Genomic DNA, 16461 nt, shown 5'->3' with positions numbered 1-16461 from the left:
GGAGCGGGAGGAGGGAGGGGGATGAGGAGGGGGCGGGGCCGCACAGGTCCCGCCCCCCACGCCAGAACACGCAAGGCGCGCGCGCACTCTCAGATCGGCGCTCTCCTGGCTGGGTCGGGCGCGCAGGCGCAGTGGAGAGGCCGCGTGGGGGAGGAAGGCGGCGCTGGGCCAGAGAGGCCCGCCGCGGGATATTCCGGGGCGGCGAGAGCGGTACGACCCTGTGACGGGGGAATGGGCGTCACGCTCCTCCTTCCCGCTTCCTTTCTCCCCCTGCACTAGGGAAAGCGCACTTCCCGGGGTGGACGGGGAAAAGCCGGAGTGGGAGGTTAGTGGGCCCCCTTGGGGGCAGAGGGCCAGTGGGAGGGGTCAGAGTGGGGAGGGGAGGCCTCTGACCCCGGTCCCCGAGGGCGGCGGGGGCTCCCGGGGTCTCTGCACCCCGCGACCCCCGCTTGCGCTCACCTGCCCTTCCCAGGGATGTGGGGCTGGCTTGGTGAGGGGCGGGCTGCAGTCCAGCCTTGGCGAGTTGGCCTCCGGCCCGTTACCCAGCCCCGGCTCCTTGAGTTTGTCTGCTTCTCTTGTCTTCCCTTCCCTTTTCCAGCTTGGGTCTTGAGATGACTTTGTGACTCGTTTGCCAGGCGCTTCTGTGTGTGGAGAGTGAGTCCACTGCCTTCACTGTCATGCCGATGAGTGGCTCCCCCCTGTTCCAGGGGGTTCCCTGGTTTCTCGTTTCACCAGAGGCTGCATCAGCCAGGGATTAAGACTGGAAAGATGAAGAGAGGGGGAGAGAGGGGGGAACAGACAGGCCGTGTGTATCCTCTTTTATAGCACCTACACAAATAGATCACAAAGGCACGCAGAGTACCAACTTTTTCATTGAATTTTGGGTTCCTGGAAGACTCTATCTTCCCTTCAGGCTTGAAGAGGGAGGTTTGGGAACAAAAGGAAGTTTTGCGTTCCATACTGGGCAGTAAATGAACTTTGCCATCCTGGGAGATTGAATGGACTGAATTTATAAACGGGGTAACAAAAGGGCATATGATGGAGTCATGTTGGGTTACCTGGGAAAAGCTGGGAGATTGGGAGATACTTAAACCCGGGCTGCTGGACAGAGGAAGAGCACTGCTTACCTGGTTGTGTCCGGTTCTTGTGATTGGTCATTGTCTCTGCTGTCTGCTGGCTTTTTAAAGGGATCATTAAAAGCTTGTGGAATGCAACAGTAAGGTTTGATTTATTGCATTTCAAACTGAACTCCCATTCAAACTGAGTTCCATTGGTTAGTTGAAATCCAGTTTAGTGGATCACAGCCATCATTAAAAAAAAAAGGTAGAAGCCATCAGAGCGCATTTTACTTAGTAAGACCAAGTATTGTTTCTTGACAGTTGCTTCAGGTACACATACATTCATACATATGTGAATGTGTCAAGTGTTAATACCATGTGTTTCTTCGTGTGTCACAGAAAACTTCGAAATGGATTGGTCTCCCTTATTTTCCTGTTGGCTGCCTTTCCTTCCTCAGCCTGAGTGTTCAGTCATTTGAAAATGTACACAAGGACTCAGCCCACTGGGAACGTACAGTAAAGAGCAGAGTGTGTCTCTTTAGAGAGGTACTGCCCAAGAAGAAGGACAATTTACTCTTCACTCGTGGGGATACATGCAGTTGAAGAACAAGCATTTTGTTGGAGTAGGAAGTACGTTGGTTTACTTAGGAAGGATAGAAAGGAGGATGAACCTGTCTTTGGTACACTCCCTGGTGGTCTTTGTAAGTTTGGATTCCGGGAGTTGTTTTGAGAGGGAGCAAGGAGTTTAGATGAAAAGGGGTCTGCTCTGGTTTTTGTTTTTCCATGGATGGAATTGTTCATTTAATGCTTAGAGCTTCTTGGGTGTATGTTTCCTATGGACATTTTTGCATATGATGTTTTTTTATGGTTGTAAAGCTGGTGTGATCCATTGCCAAATAGCACTTGTCATGGAAGTGGATCTCTGAGGATCACTACAAGGTGTTTCTTATGTATTACTATTTTTTGTAAGTTTAGTTCTTTATTTTGAGGGAGAGAGTATGTGTGCATGAGTGGGGAAGGGGGCAGAGAGACAGGGAGAGAGAATCCCAAGCAGGCCTGGGGCTGTCAGCGCAAAGCCTGATGCCGGTCTCAATACCATGAACTGTGAGATCACGACCTGAGCCGAAACCAAGAATTGGATGCTTAACCAACTGAACCACCCAGACACCCCTGTGTATTACTATTTCTTAATCTGAACATGTGGGGGATTCCCGGTCTATTTCTGCCTGTGCCTAATTAAGGTTTTTAAACCACATATTACTGGAGAGAAGAAGGAACTTTTCAAAAAGCCTGAAATGAAAATTGAATCAAATGTGCTGTGGAATCCATGAAGAAATGGTGGCCAAAACATTTTATTATTGCTCCTGAATGTCAGGGATAAAAACCTTGCATGGAGTCCATTTTCGGGTGGTACTCTGTTGGGTGCTAGACATGATTATTTAGGCTCTCCTCGACATTTAGAATCTTAGATGATGTAAAAGTCCTTTAAAACCTATTTTGTCCCAATTTTGTGTTGGGGAAAATGGATTTTCCTTTTGTTTTTGTTACTTGGATAGTTATTATGGCTGTGTGGCGGGGGCCTTGGGGCCCCCAAAGGTCTCTTTTTGAAGGTCTCAAAAATCAGGTTACAAGTTAGCCTTCCTTTTAGAGGGTATGAGTTAGCCCTCATTTTAGAGGCTGATGGTTTTCTTTGGGTTGTACCTCACCGTTGTGCGATTTTACATGTGTATTAGCAATGACAACCAGGTTGGAAGAGAACTGATTCAAATTCCAGAAATGTTGCTCTGGGTGAGGTAATATGTTTTCTTTCTTTCTTTTTTTTTTAATTATTATTTTTTTTAATGTTTATTTATTTTTGAGAGAGACAGAGACAGAATGTGAGTGGGTTGAGGCAGAGAGAGAGGGAGGTACAGAATCTGAAGCAGGCTCCAGGCTCGGAACTGTCAGCACAGAGCCTGACGTGGGGCTCAAACTCACGAGCTGTGAGATCATGACCTGAGCCGAAGTTGGACGCTCAACCGACTGAGCCACCCTGGCGCCCTGGTAATATGCTTTCTTATTAACACATCAGTTAGCTCATTATTTATTCCTGAAACACAACTCAGACTGGGAAAGTCCCCCTGTCAAAAACTTTCTAAAAATCATTTATGTCTTTAGAAAAGGGAAGGAGCACTTTTCCATGTTTACTTTTAGCTGAAAAACACTTTTAGGAGTGAGTGACCCATAGTGGGGGTACCTGGATGGCTCAGTTGGTTAAGGGTCTAACTCTTGATTTTGGGTCAGGTTATGATCTCTGTTTGTGAGATCAAGCATCATGTCTGGCTGTGCGCTAACAGTGAGAAGCCTGCTTGGGATTTTCTCTCTCACTCACTCTTTCTGCTCCTCCCCTACTTGTGTTGTCTCTCTTTCTCTCTCTCTCAAAATAAACAAACGTTAAAAAATTTAGGGGCACCTGGGTGGCTCAGTCGATTGAGTGTCCAGATCTTGGTTTCAGCTAAGCTCATGATCTCGTGGTTCGTGGGTTCTTGCCCCATATCAGGCTCTGCACTGGCAGCGTGGAACCTGCTTGGGATTCTTTCTCTCCTTCTCTCTGCCCCTCCCCTGCTTGTGCTCTGTCTGTCTCTCTCTCAAAATAAATAAACATTAAAGTTAATTAATCAATTAATTAATTAAAAGACATACCCATAGTGCTGCCTTGAGAATCAGGGAGCAAGGCTCTTCTCCCTGGTCAGCATCTGGGAAACAAACTGCTTACAGTGCAGACCTGGTCCTTACTGGTTAATCCAGAGAGGGATTCCCCGCTTAAGATGACCCTCTTCATGAGGCCCACTAAAGCATTTTCATTTCCATGCCTCTTCGCTCTTCACTATGACCCCTGCTTGACAGAGAGTTGCTGAGGCCTGGAGAGGTTGATTCCAGGGAGGGTGAGGGTGGAAGAGATATGCCTTCCGTCAGCAGCAATCCTCTCTTTGAGTCCAGGGGCTCCCCTAGGCTTTTCTTTTTCTCTACTGCCCGCCTGCCCAACTGACAGTTCCATAAACCTGGCTCCTTGCCACTGGCCCAGTAGAGGTACTAATGGGAAGGAAGTATGTAACTGATTAAGTAGGACTTAACTTTGCCTTATACAGTTTTTCTGAGTTTTGACCAAACCAAGATTGTTCCAAACTTACTTCTGGAACTATAGGTATTTGCACACCTGTGAGGTCAGGAAGGAGGGGGAGCAAGTCTAGAGTAGATAAAATCCACATATTGAAAAACCAACTTGAATAATTGAGAATTGTCATATACATTAAAGAACCACTATTTATTTTTTTTAGTGTTTATTTTGAGAAAGAGAGAGAGTGTGCTCCTGCACACACAAGAGGGACGGGCAGAGAGAGAGCTTGTGCTGTCAGCGCAGAGCCTGATGCAGGACAAGGGGGCTCCATCCAGTGAATTGACCTGAACCAAAATCAAGAGTTGAAGCTGAATGGACTGAGCCACTACGGAGCCATCCAGGCGCCCCAAGAACCACTATTTAAATACTTTTGTAACAGGGTGGAGCATAAGGTAAATAAATAAACAAGCCTAGGTCAAGGACCCTGGAAACATTTTATCTTTGTGAATCACATGAGAAATGGGGTCCTCACTGGTAGCCTTTGTAGAAACAGCCCACTGTGCCTTGGAGGGATGCTTTGTTTATTGATAGTGATGCTGGGAAAACTGACACTTTGGCCGGTGAATCAGATCAGCTCAGCTTCGGTCCTAATCTGGGCTGGGTGTAGGGTAGATATTTATTGAAAAGACAGCTGTATTGTATTGTATTGTATTTTAATTTTGTTATTTATTTTATTTTATTTTATTTATTTTTTAGAGAGCACAAGTAGGGAGGGGGCAGAGGGAAAGAGAGAGAGAGAGTCTTAGGCAGGCTCCTAGCGCAGCGTGGAGCCCAACACAGGGCTCAATCTCACAACTGTGAGATCATGACCTAGCCAAAATCAAGAGTCAGGCCATTAACTGACTTAGCCACCCAGGTGCCTATGAAGAGACAGCTTTTAATTTCCGAGTTTTAAAAGATTTGACAGAGGAAAAAGAGCGCTTGCCCTCTGTGTGGCATGCTTGTTTCTGTGAAGTTTATTAATGGTTAAAGCAGCATCTTAGCTGTGTAGGGTACAGTGGAAACAGCTTTCTGACCTTGGACAGTCGACAAGTTGCTTAGCATTTTGGACTTCATTTCTTCATCTGCAAAATGGTACTTTACTGAGCCCCCAGAACTATTCAAAACCCTTAACAGAGTCAACCCCTTAAGACTGTTGCTCTTTATCATTTGTCTATATGTTTCTGTTCGGTGCTCAGGAAGGGAATCATCCAGGGGCTCCTGGCTGGCTCAGTCGGTAGAGCACGCAACTCTTGATCTTGGGGTTGTCAGTTTGAGCCCCCACGTTGGGTGTAGAGATTACTTAAAAATAAAATCTCAAAAGAAAAAAAAAGTAACCACCCAACAAAATGATCTATGAAAGTACTTTGAGAATTGTAGCATGTTATACTTGTGTGAGGTTAAAAAAAAAAAACCCACAAAATTTCCTAAAAGAGAATAATTGGGCAACAACCAGTAATGAGTTTTAAAGCAACAAGTAGGAGTACTTATTGGTACAGAAAGATTGGGGTGAGATCTGCAGGAGATAGGAGGGACTCCTGCATGATAGGTCAGGGAGTCCTTTTTTTGATTCCTGGAAGCCTACAAGCTTCTGCTTTTTCCTGCTTTAATTAAGAAGGACATTTCTATCCTTACGGTAGGTGTATTTCCTTTTTGTGGCTGGACCTTGCATTTGTATAGTGTTTCTTTTCATTTACTGACATGTCCTTTGAACATGCCTATGTGATTGTGCTGACTTTTAATTTTTGTCTCTTAAGAGTCCGTTCCTCTTTAGACGGCTTTATATGGTACCTAACATGCCAGGCACTTAAAGATGGAAATTGTTCAGGTGGAGACAATGAATAAATAAATATATATGTATATTTAACATGTATCTGTGACACTAAGTATACCATTTTGCTACTCCTTGCTCAAGGAATGGTACATTCCTGCTTTCCACAAAGCGCCAGAGGTATAGGCTCTTTCTGTCTGCTTTTCCAGCTTAGTCTCTATGTGTTAAAATTAGCTAAACATGTTCATTGTGTCTTGGAGGCTTCCCCAAGTCACTAGGAGCCAGAGTGAAGGGCACAAGAAAGACCCCCCCCCCCCAGCATGGGGCCTCTCTGGGACTGGAACACGAATGATTGCAATTGTAGATTAATTGTATTCATTTAACAGATACTTAGTGAACTCCATTTGGATACATTGTGCTGAGCCCTCTGAGTGTGCAGGTCCCTGCCCTCACTGTCTTTCTGATGGGACCTATAGGACCATGCTAAGTAAAATACTCACCTGCTTGGCCCTCTCTGGCCTCCAAAACCGAAGGGAGATCTTAAAGCTAAACCAGGATGGAAAGTGAGCACAATTCTTGGGTTTTATTAAGTAATCTCTCTCTTTCTTTCATTCTTCCCCTCCTTCCTTCTCTTGCTCCCCCATCCCCCTCTCCCTGGAGAGGTTGTGATTCATACTCTAAACCTGGAGGGCAATACTTGGTGCTGACCAGGAAGTGGCATGAAAAGCCATCTCTGGCACTGGAGTCTTCCGAATAGCTGGCCTCTGAGTGAGAGTGTTGTAGAGGAGGAAATATCATTGGGGTTAGTTTTCCCGTGCACACAAGACTCAGAGTGACATTGCTTGTGAAACAAAGCATTATATATAGACCGCTCTGAAGTGAATCAGGGCTGTGTCTGCATGATGGATTTATGCTAGGAAATAACATCAGGGTCAGTGGAGTTGCTTTGAAGTAAATTGCTGCTTCCATTATTACTCTTGCCTGATCCGAACCAGTTATCTAGTGGTGGGATGAGGGGCCTTTCCACAGTGGGCACTGTAGGCACGAGGCCCAGGAGATGATTTCAGTTGGAGTTGCTTTGAAGTAAATTGCTGCTTCCATTATTACTCTTGCCTGATCCGAACCAGTTATCTAGTGGTGGGATGAGGGACCTTTCCACAGTGGGCACTGTAGGCACTAGGCCCAGGAGATGATTCCAGGGGCTGGTATACATGGCACGGGCTAATCCTCCCATGACTAGCACCATGGTTCTCCCAAAGCATGTTTGCATGTGATGTCCTGGTTCCTGATACACAGATAACAGCTTTATAGGGTCTGGATTTCCTTCTGTGTGGAGCCGTGGGTGAGGGGAGTCTCTCTTTCTGTTGGCTACCTCATTTAAAATTTTTAAAAAATTTGCCCTCGGGGAAGGGCAGAGAGAGGGGAAGACACAGAATCCGAAGCAGGCTCCAGGTTTTGAACTGTTAGCACAGAGCTGGATGCAGGGCTCGAACTCAGGGACTGTGAGATCATGACCTGAGCCAAAGTCAGACGTTTAACTGACTGAGTCACCCAGGTGCCCTGGCCACCTCATTTATTTTATTCAACAGGTATTCATTGCACTCCTATTCTATCAAGACCTGCTGGGATGGGAGTAGAGGGGGACCACAGATTTTTTTTTTTTTTTTTTGAGAAATAAGGGACACGTGTACAGTAAGTGAATATATTTGGTTCTTGTGTGCTTTCAAGTTCATGGGAATGCTTACTGCTGTCCATTGATGTCTTAAGGTCCTTTGGGTGTGGAGGTCACTATCAGATCCACTGAAGGGCTAGTGAAAAGTCTTTGAATTGGACCTTTTCTTGTGAAAATGGAAGTACCTGCTGGAGATGTCAATGTATTACTCCTGTGTCTGAGGGCAGTACATATAATCCTCGTGATCTGAGTCTATATGACCCCTGAATTCCTGTAATGAGTTCAGATGCCACGTTATCAAGATCTCTGCAGAGTCTCTGAGTTTTGGAGAGTAGCAAGGACTGGAATGTTAAGGGTTATCAGCCTTATCTCAAAAAAGTATCTAAATTTATGCGGTGACTGAGTTTGGATAGTGAACGTTGGCGCTGTGAGAGTTCCTCTGGCACAGGATCCCCAGATGTCCTCGGTGTGCAGGAGGGGTAGCAAGTGATGCTGTGGTTTTACACAAGGCTGCCTGGGGAGATGCGATTGGCACTAGGGCAGATTTAGCTGGGCAGAGCTGGGCATAGGTTGTGGGGGCAGCTTGTGAGCAAGGCACGGAGAGGAGGTCTGGCTTTGGGTTTGTGCCCAGGCTGCCCTGCGGATTTTAGAGAGGTGCCTTGAGTCGTGGGTTTGTTGTACCCAAGTCGGGAAAGTTCTGGGAAGCCCCCAGCACTTCGGCAGCCCTGGGACTAACGTAAGTGTCACTGAGGAAGAGGTGCGGTGTGAAGAGGCAGGGTGTTTGCAGTTCTCGGGAGAGGGAATGTGGGTGGGTGGTGCTGGGCTAATCTTGAGGGTTCTGTGGAGGAGCTGAGGAGCCTCTTTCCTCCCTGGGAGTGAGAACAAGGGCCCGCCAGCGTCAGATGGGAAAGCTTGGCTGAGATTGGAGGTAGCCGCCGCCTGGACCAGACGGACTGCTTTTCAGAGCCTTTTTTTTTTTTTAGGCCAATTTTTAGTTATTGCTCAGAGTGTGGAACTCTTCTTGCCACCTACACTACACATTGTCCTCAAAAACTTAAATTGGATTAAAGTGAATAATTTTCACCTGGTGCTTATATAGTTCGGTTGATTCAGCAAGCATGGGTTGGGGATGAGTAAAATGTGTATGTGATACCAGTGATGGAATGGGGAGGATTTAACAGTTGGAAAAATACTAATAGTAAAATTAAAGTTAAACCACGTTAACTGTTGAGTAAGAGCATGGGTTCAGATTTCAGTTTTGTCACTCCTGGCCGTGTGACCTTGGGCAAATTATCTAACCTCACAGGGCCTCATTCCTTCATGTGTAAAATGAGGCTGATACTAATACCTATTTTATAGTTTTGTGAGGCTTAAAGAAGATGATAATGTAAAGCACTTAGTCTAGCGCCTGATGCTTTATAACTATTAGGTAAATTTTCATAAAGAAAGAAAACCGAGAAAGACCAGATGACCCTTAAAACTGCTTCTTGCCCTAAGCTCCCTTTTGAGAAGTGAGCTTTGCATGGCAGAGTGAAGCTGTACAGTGTGTGGGAAGACCCTTGGGCTGAAGCTGGGCCTGGTTCTGGTTCTGGTTCTGCCCATGGCCAGCTGTGGGGCTTCAGAGAGAGAGAGAGAGAGAGAGAGAGAGAGAGAGACACACACACACACACACACAGAATCCGAAGCAAGCTCCAGACTCTGAGCTGTCAGCACAGAGCCCGACACGGGGCTCAAACCCATGAACTGTGAGATCATGACCTGAGCTGAAGTTGGATGCTTAACCAACTGAGCCACCCAGGCACCCTGTCCTTTGTTGTTTTCATCTTTTTTTTTTTTTTTTAATGTTTGTTTATTTTTGAGAGAGTACAAGTGGGGAAGGGGAAAAGAGAGAGGGAGATAGAGAATCCCAAGCAGGCCCCGTGCCATCAGTAAAGAGCCTGATGCGTGGCTCAAACCCACAAACTTTGAGGTCGTGACTTGAGCCAGAGTCAAGAATCGGGACACTTAACCAGCTGAGCCACCCAGGCTCCCCCATGCTCTGTCCTTTGCATGGCTTATCTCATGACCAGCTGTGTGTAGGTGTTCCAGATGGGGAAATTGAAGCTCATAGTTCCTTGTCCAGGGTCACCTAGCTATAAAGGTAAAGCTGGCCTCTTCTGATTGTCTTTGATTCGGCATGTCAGACATTAGTAGTTCTAGAAGTTAGCTGCCTTTCTTTGCATTTAATTTTCTGGTCATAACTACATTTTGGCCAATGCTTCCTGGGTTGTCTTAAGGAAACACTGGAGAATAAGCTTGTGATTTGAGGCTAAATTGTAGTTAATAAGCATTTCTGGAGTGTCTAGATGTTTCTGTGGAAGTAAATAGTGGCTCCCGCTCCCACCCTTGTTAATAAAATCTTATCTGAGGTGCTTTGAAGTTACAGGAGGGAAGGCTGTGTGTAAATACTCCAGTGGTAGAGGCCTTTCTCAGCAGAAAGTTCTCGATGAGGCCTTCTGTAGCCAAATATTTGGATAGAAGAACAGGCATGTTTTGCAGCTAGAATTGCTGGCTGGCTATAGGATTTTCTTAAACGTACCCCTAACTGATGCCCAGGTCTTGCAGGCAGCTGGGGCTGCCATATTTGTTGGGGCTAGGGAGCTGTGGGGTTGGGGTTCTGCAAGTTGGAGAGGTCAGTTTGGGGTTGATGTTTGTTCTTCTGTCTCCACCTTGTTGTCCCAAACACGGCTTTCAGCTGTAGAGTGGGGCAGGTAATTTTTCTGTGTTATATTGTTGTTTGGGAGACTGACCCAGATAGAGGCTTTGGTCGGTGACGTGGCGAGGGCATCCTTTGGCTCTACTTGACTAGCCTTGAGCTATCCAGGTGTTCTGGCTTTTATATCTGGGGAAAGGTGATATGGTGACAAGACAAGCTGGCAGTTGGTCAGGTAGTCTGCTTTCAGGGAGTAAAAGTTCTGGTTTCAGGAGACACAGGAGTGTCAGAGGCACTGGTGTGTAGGCTCTCCTCTGTGGAGGACTTGGGAAGGGGTCACTGGCTGGTTGTGTACCAGAGGATTCCTGCTTTCTTCCTGCCGATGGAAGTCTGTAACCAGGAAGGCATCCTCTGTGCTATTGTATTATAGCAAGAACTGCTGTGGGCCGTGCCAGCTCTCTGACCCCAGTGAGAATATGAATCAGCAAAACTGGAGCTAGAGTTCCACCTAATCATCTGTGTATCTTTTAACCACTAAGATTTATATTTAGTGACTAATGATCTTATGCTAGAAGTACCACCTCCCACACGAATCCCCAGCAGGTTGGCTCTGAGTAAGGACACTGACTTAGAAATAACCCCTTTCCCCCTCTTTTCCTGCAGGATTTGCCATGGCTTTCTTTGCTGGGCTCTGGTGCCCCTTCACCCGTGCAGGCAGAGCCCTCAGCCAGCGCAGTTTCAGGTAACTTTCCCATTCGGTTCTTAAAGCTGCGTCTTTGAGTAAACCTCCCATCAGGGCTGGGCATCACATGACTCGAAAGGGAGTGGGAACCCAGAGAGGTAGGCTTGGCATCTGGGAAAGCTTAAGGGGCCAGAGCAGCTGGGGTTTGGTCAGGTCAGGTAAGAGGAATGGTAAGGAGGTGACTTTGCTGTTGGAGGTAGGGTAGGGAGTGGCCTACGGTAGATGTAACTTCGGTCCTTGCTGGACTCTGACATTTCTTGACCTTGTCATTCCCCCAGCGCATGAAAACCTTTTCTTTTAAAAATGGAATCTCTTTTTATTTTTATTTTTTTAATTTTTATTTTTAACGTTTATTTATTTTTGAGACAGAGAGAGACAGAGCATGAACAGGGGAGGGGCAGAGAGAGAGGGAGACACAGAATCTGAAACAGGCTCCAGGCTCTGAGCGGTCAGCACAGAGCCCGACGCGGGGCTCGAACTCACGGACCGTGAGATCATGACCTGAGCCGAAGTCGGATGCTTAACCGACCAAGCCACCCAGGCGCCCCTGGAATCTCTTTTTAAAAAGTTACATGCTTACTACCAAAACTCAGGCACGGTGGAAGTATGACAGCCTCCCCTCCTTATAGATGCTAAGCCAGGACGCAGAGCACCGGGTGTGTTCCTGTTGGCAAACGTGCCTTCTGGCCCAATTCGTGCACTCACTCCCTGGCGTTTACTGAGCACTGTGCCTAGGGTTGGTCATAGATGAATAAGAATTGCTTCCTGTCCTGAAAGAGTCTTCACAGTTGGCCACAGGAGCAAACTTGGAAACAAATAACTCTGAGGAAATGTGACCAGTATAATAATAGAGGTTTGTACGGTGCTTTGGATGGCTTGAGACAGGAGCTGCTAATGGACGAGGAGGGGGGAAGGGAGAGTGGAGGCAGCCTTCCCACAAGGGAAGTGGGAGCAGGCCCATCCAGGCCTCCAGGGCGGGCTAAGAGGCATGGTGTGCCCGGAGGGCACAGGTCACTCTGGTCAATGGGAAGAGGTTGTGGACATCAGCAGGTAAGGGGGGGCCAGACTGTCAACAGTGTAGACAGTGGTGGACCACTGTACAGTTTTAAGTGGGGGTGGGGGTGGGGGGGTTGGCCTCAGTTTAATGTTCTGATGAGAGCCCTTGGTCTGCAATGTGAGGCACACAGAACCACTTGGGACACTAATGTAACAGTCTTGGCGCAAGAGAGAAAGCTGTGGAACTGACAGAGTGTTGGTGGGGTTGGAGGGAAGGGACAGAGGGGCTTTGCAGGTAGTGGCAATAGGACTTGGCAGCCAGGGTGTTGATGGAGAGAGAGGTTTATGGCTTGGGGGCTGGAGAAGCCATTTTCTAGAAAGAAAATATGGCAGCAGGGGGAGGTTTGCAAGGGGAGACGATGAGGTCATTGTTGGAACCTATTGAGCCTGCAGTATCAGTAGGACACGTTGCGGGGAGCTTGGAGTGAATGCAGGGCTAGAGTACAGGCAAGAAGTGGGGCCGGAGATGAAATTTACTAGTTGGAAGCAGAGGGAACCAACAAGATTACCTGGAGCAAGCATGTGGAATTGGAGGGGAGAGCCTAGGATTACCCGGGACAATGCCAGCACTTCAGGAAAATAGAAATCCACCTGTTATCAGACTGCTTAATAATAGTTTGTCTGCCTTTAATAGGTATTCTGTAAAACAAATTCCAGTCTAGTGGGGCAAATGCATTGAGACAAAAGATTGTTACCTTGACTTATTTCTGGTTTCTCCTATATTATGTCAGGGGATCCCCTTAGCAAACCTAGTCATGTTGTCTAGTTCCCAGCAACACACAGATGGGAAGTTTGGGAATCGGTGTATTGTGGGGGAGCAGGTTTTGCAGGCTAGGTAATGGGTGAGGCCTGGCCCGTAAAATATTCCCTTAATCCTCAGAGTTCTTTTGAATACTAAAGGCTTTCAGTTAGGTTGCCATGAAGATCGTTGTAACAGAGAATCGGTTCTCCTTAAAACCCCTCCAAGTTGAGATGTTGACCTGGCAGCAGAAGCTTTTGACTGTGAGGAAACTGTCTTGGTCACAGAGAAGTCTTCACAAGAACCCGACTTTCCGTCAGGGCCCTGGGTTTTGCTCTGTTCAGCATGTTGTTGCTAACGTTTAATCTCTCCCAGGCCTTGCCCTCTGAGGCCTCTGCACCCTGACCAGGAAAGATACAGACAGACATTTTTTCTCTTTCCCTAGCACCACTGGGAGCCTCGATGCAATTCAGAAGATGACTCGCGTACGTGTGGTGGACAACAGTGCCCTGGGGAACACCCCATACCATCGCCCTCCTCGTTGCATCCATGTCTATAACAAGAGTGGGGTGGGCAAGGTGGGTGACCGGATACTGCTGGCCATCAAGGGACAGAAGAAAAAGGCACTCATTGTGGGCCATCGCATGCCTGGTCCCCGGATGACCCCCAGGTTTGACTCTAACAATGTGGTCCTCATTGAGGACAATGGGAACCCTGTGGGGACCCGAATTAAGACACCCATCCCCACCAGCCTGCGCCAGAGGGAAGGTGAATTTTCCAAAGTGCTGGCCATTGCTCAGAACTTTGTGTGAGCAGTGGCCAGGCCACTGGCTGCACTGAGACTCATGGGAGGGAACTCGGGGCCTCATGCCAGGGAACAGTGTCCTGTGAAAAAATAAACCTTTTCCTGTGTGTTCCTTCCTGAGCTTTCTGGGATGTAGTCATGAGGTAAATGGCACCAAAGCAGTTAAAAGGTGGCCAACCCTTGTCTGGCCACACAAGATGGCGGTCTTTGCAGGAAGTAGCCTATGAGCCCATCCAGGATTGTCAAGCTCTGGAGAATGGATGTACAAACCAAATGCCAATTCATACGTGTGCACTTGGACTCTGTCACTTTCTAACCAGGCAAGATCTTATTTTATTTTTTTGCCAGCTAGCAATTTTTTTGTGTGTCAGAGGGTTTGAGATGTTAAATGGTTATGGAGATTACAGGGTCAGCATGAAAAAGAGCAGAGGGACTTGTTTAATCTAGTGGAATATTGCCTTCAGGCTTCGATGGAACCCAGACGGTAATCCTCTCTCTGCTGTGGAGTACTCTGTGCTAGGGAGCAGAAGCACTCCTCTGTGTTCAGTAGAAAGCTTCTGCCCTTGACTGCCGGGGGAATGGACGAGCCCTTACGTTTTGCAGATGACCTAATCTTGGGCCTATGTAGGTGGGTCCCATTTGTTTGTTGATCTTCTCAGAGAGATTTGGGGGGGCTCCCTTAGTTCCCTTAACGAAATCTCATCAACTCGTTTGTAAGTCCATTCACTCAAGTTATCCTGAGCACATGCTTGTAGTATATTCCAGTGGCCTCTGAGAGGCAGAGTAGCCCAATGATCAAGAACACAGGCTCCAGGGCGCCGGGGTGGCTCAGTCGATTAAACGTCCGACTCTTGATTTCAGGTCGTGATCTCACGGTTTGTGAGATTGAGCCCAGTGTTGGGCTCTGTGCTGAGAGTGCAAAGCCCGCTTGGGATTCTCTGTCTCCCTCTCTCTGCCCCTCCCTGTGCTTGTGGGCACAGGTGCGCTCGCTCTATCTCAATATAAACATTTAAAATACAAATAAAATAAAGAACACAGGCTCTGTAGCCAGACTGCCTGAGTTTGAATCCTGACTCCACCACTTACCACCTAATGACTTTGGGCAAGTTGTTTAACTTCTCTGGTCCTCAGTTTCTTCACCTGTAAAATGGGGATATAACAATGGCACCTACTTGGTAGGATTGATGTGAGAGTTCAGTGAGGTAGTACCTCTGAGTACCTGGCAATAATGAGCATTCAGTAGGTATTAGCTGTTTTTTGTTGTCATTTCTATGCATGTGCCAGCACTGAGAAACAGCAGTGAGTGCAAGTAGGGATGGTCCTTGCCCTCATGGAGCCTCCGGTGTCCCTTGGGAAATCAACACAGATCACATAATTCAAATGCAAATTCTCAGGTGTGAAAGTGCCTGTGATAGAGGGGTTAGACTTTTCTGAGGGATTGGAGGCAGCTTCTCTGAGAAAGGGTTGCATCAGCTACTTTCTGAGAAATGAATAGAAGTGATAGAAGTCAGGATAGTGATGGGGGTGGGGAGGAGTGTGGACAGGAAAGGGGAAGAGGGAAACCTATCTAGGCAGGAATTATGGGTATAGATCTATAAATAATTACTGAGTTATGCACATCATGTGCTTTATTATACCTTAGCAAAATCAATGAGTAGGCATTAGTTAGGCTAGAGAGGAGGGAAAAATGTTCCGGGCAGGGGGAAGAGCATGTGCAAAAGCCCTGTGGCAGGAGTGAATGGTATAAGTACCAGGGACTTGAAAAAGCCAGTGTGGCCAGAGCAGGGAGAGTGAGACGGAGTGTGGTGTTGGCTGAGAGTAGGAGAAGAGCAGGGCCAGGCTGTGCGAGGCCTCATAGGCCCCAGGCAGCTTTCCTTGCCTTTCCAGCTTACGTTGAGGGTACTGTTGTGGGGTATTTAGCATGTGGGGTAGGGGTGGTGGGAGAGGAGATGTGCTTAGTGCTCTGTGGACAGGGGCTGAGGGAAGCCAAAATGGGTAGCATAGGCTCTGCAGCAGGCCCTGTGAAAATGATGATGTGTTGGGTGAGGAGGGTAGTAAAGGAGGGAAGGAGAAGCCTTTAGGAAGTACAGTTGACTAGGCTTGGTGGTGCATTAAGATGGTGGGGATGGCCAAGAATGGGTCATGGGTTTCTGGCTTCCATGCCTGGATGGTGTGAGGGGGCAGTACCCTAGGAGAGGTCTGGGTAGCAGGGAGGGAGCAATTAGCGGCATCTGGAAGGGGATGCCTTTGAGACATCCAAGAGATATCAGGTAGGTAGCTGGATATAAATGATCTCTTAAATTGGGATGGCACTTAGTATCTGTTTTGAAAGGATGTGTATGTCTGTCCTTGGATTCCTCACAGTCCTTAGGTTTGGCAGGCATTGGTCCATGGTTTAGATGAGGACACTGAACTTCAGAGGTAACTTGATTTCACAGGGTCTTAAAACTCCTAGGTAGTAAAGCTGGTCTGGAAGTCAGATCCTGGGACTTGTAACTGCGGAGTCTTCCCACAGCATTATGGGGTCTTAATTTTGTGGTTGATGGTCCTCCCCACCTTGAATGGATTCTCTAGCTGTGAGCCTAGAGGATAATTTGCGTTTCCTGAAGTCAGTGAGTACACCTTGGAGCCTGTTGCCTGCTATGTCTTGACTGCAGTGAGGTGAGGGCTCGTAGTTTTCCGTCTACTTGGTTGAAGCGTGCACCGCTCCCTAGGGCCCCTCCGACAAAGCTTGATTCAGGGTCCCCCTGGGTACTTGAGGAGCTAACGTCCTTTTCCATCTGGCCCTGT

General features: G+C 47.5%; 1 protein-coding gene across 3 annotated transcripts; it reads left to right on the top strand.

The window, feature by feature from the left end:
- The first annotated feature begins 127 nt into the window (after positions 1 to 127).
- MRPL14 (mitochondrial ribosomal protein L14) lies at positions 128 to 13791 on the top strand. 3 transcript variants are annotated; one of them, XM_030315603.1, is made up of 3 exons: positions 128 to 210; positions 10993 to 11071; positions 13312 to 13791. In XM_030315603.1, the coding sequence occupies exons 2-3, from the start codon at positions 11001 to 11003 to the stop codon at positions 13676 to 13678; spliced, it is 438 nt and encodes a 145-aa protein (XP_030171463.1). In that variant the 5' UTR covers positions 128 to 210; positions 10993 to 11000; the 3' UTR covers positions 13679 to 13791. The 3 variants fall into 3 exon arrangements, with proteins under 3 accessions (XP_030171463.1, XP_030171465.1, XP_030171464.1); XM_030315605.1 differs by lacking the exon at positions 128 to 210 and adding an exon at positions 224 to 325; XM_030315604.1 differs by lacking the exon at positions 128 to 210 and adding an exon at positions 4415 to 4607.
- Positions 13792 to 16461: the final 2670 nt, after the last annotated feature.

The sequence above is a fragment of the Lynx canadensis genome, chromosome B2, assembly GCF_007474595.2.
Source record: "Lynx canadensis isolate LIC74 chromosome B2, mLynCan4.pri.v2, whole genome shotgun sequence".
In the NCBI taxonomy this organism is placed as follows: Eukaryota; Metazoa; Chordata; class Mammalia; order Carnivora; family Felidae; genus Lynx; species Lynx canadensis.
The sequence above is the reverse complement of the archived record's forward strand: the minus strand, read 5'-3'. Positions and strand labels throughout refer to the sequence as shown.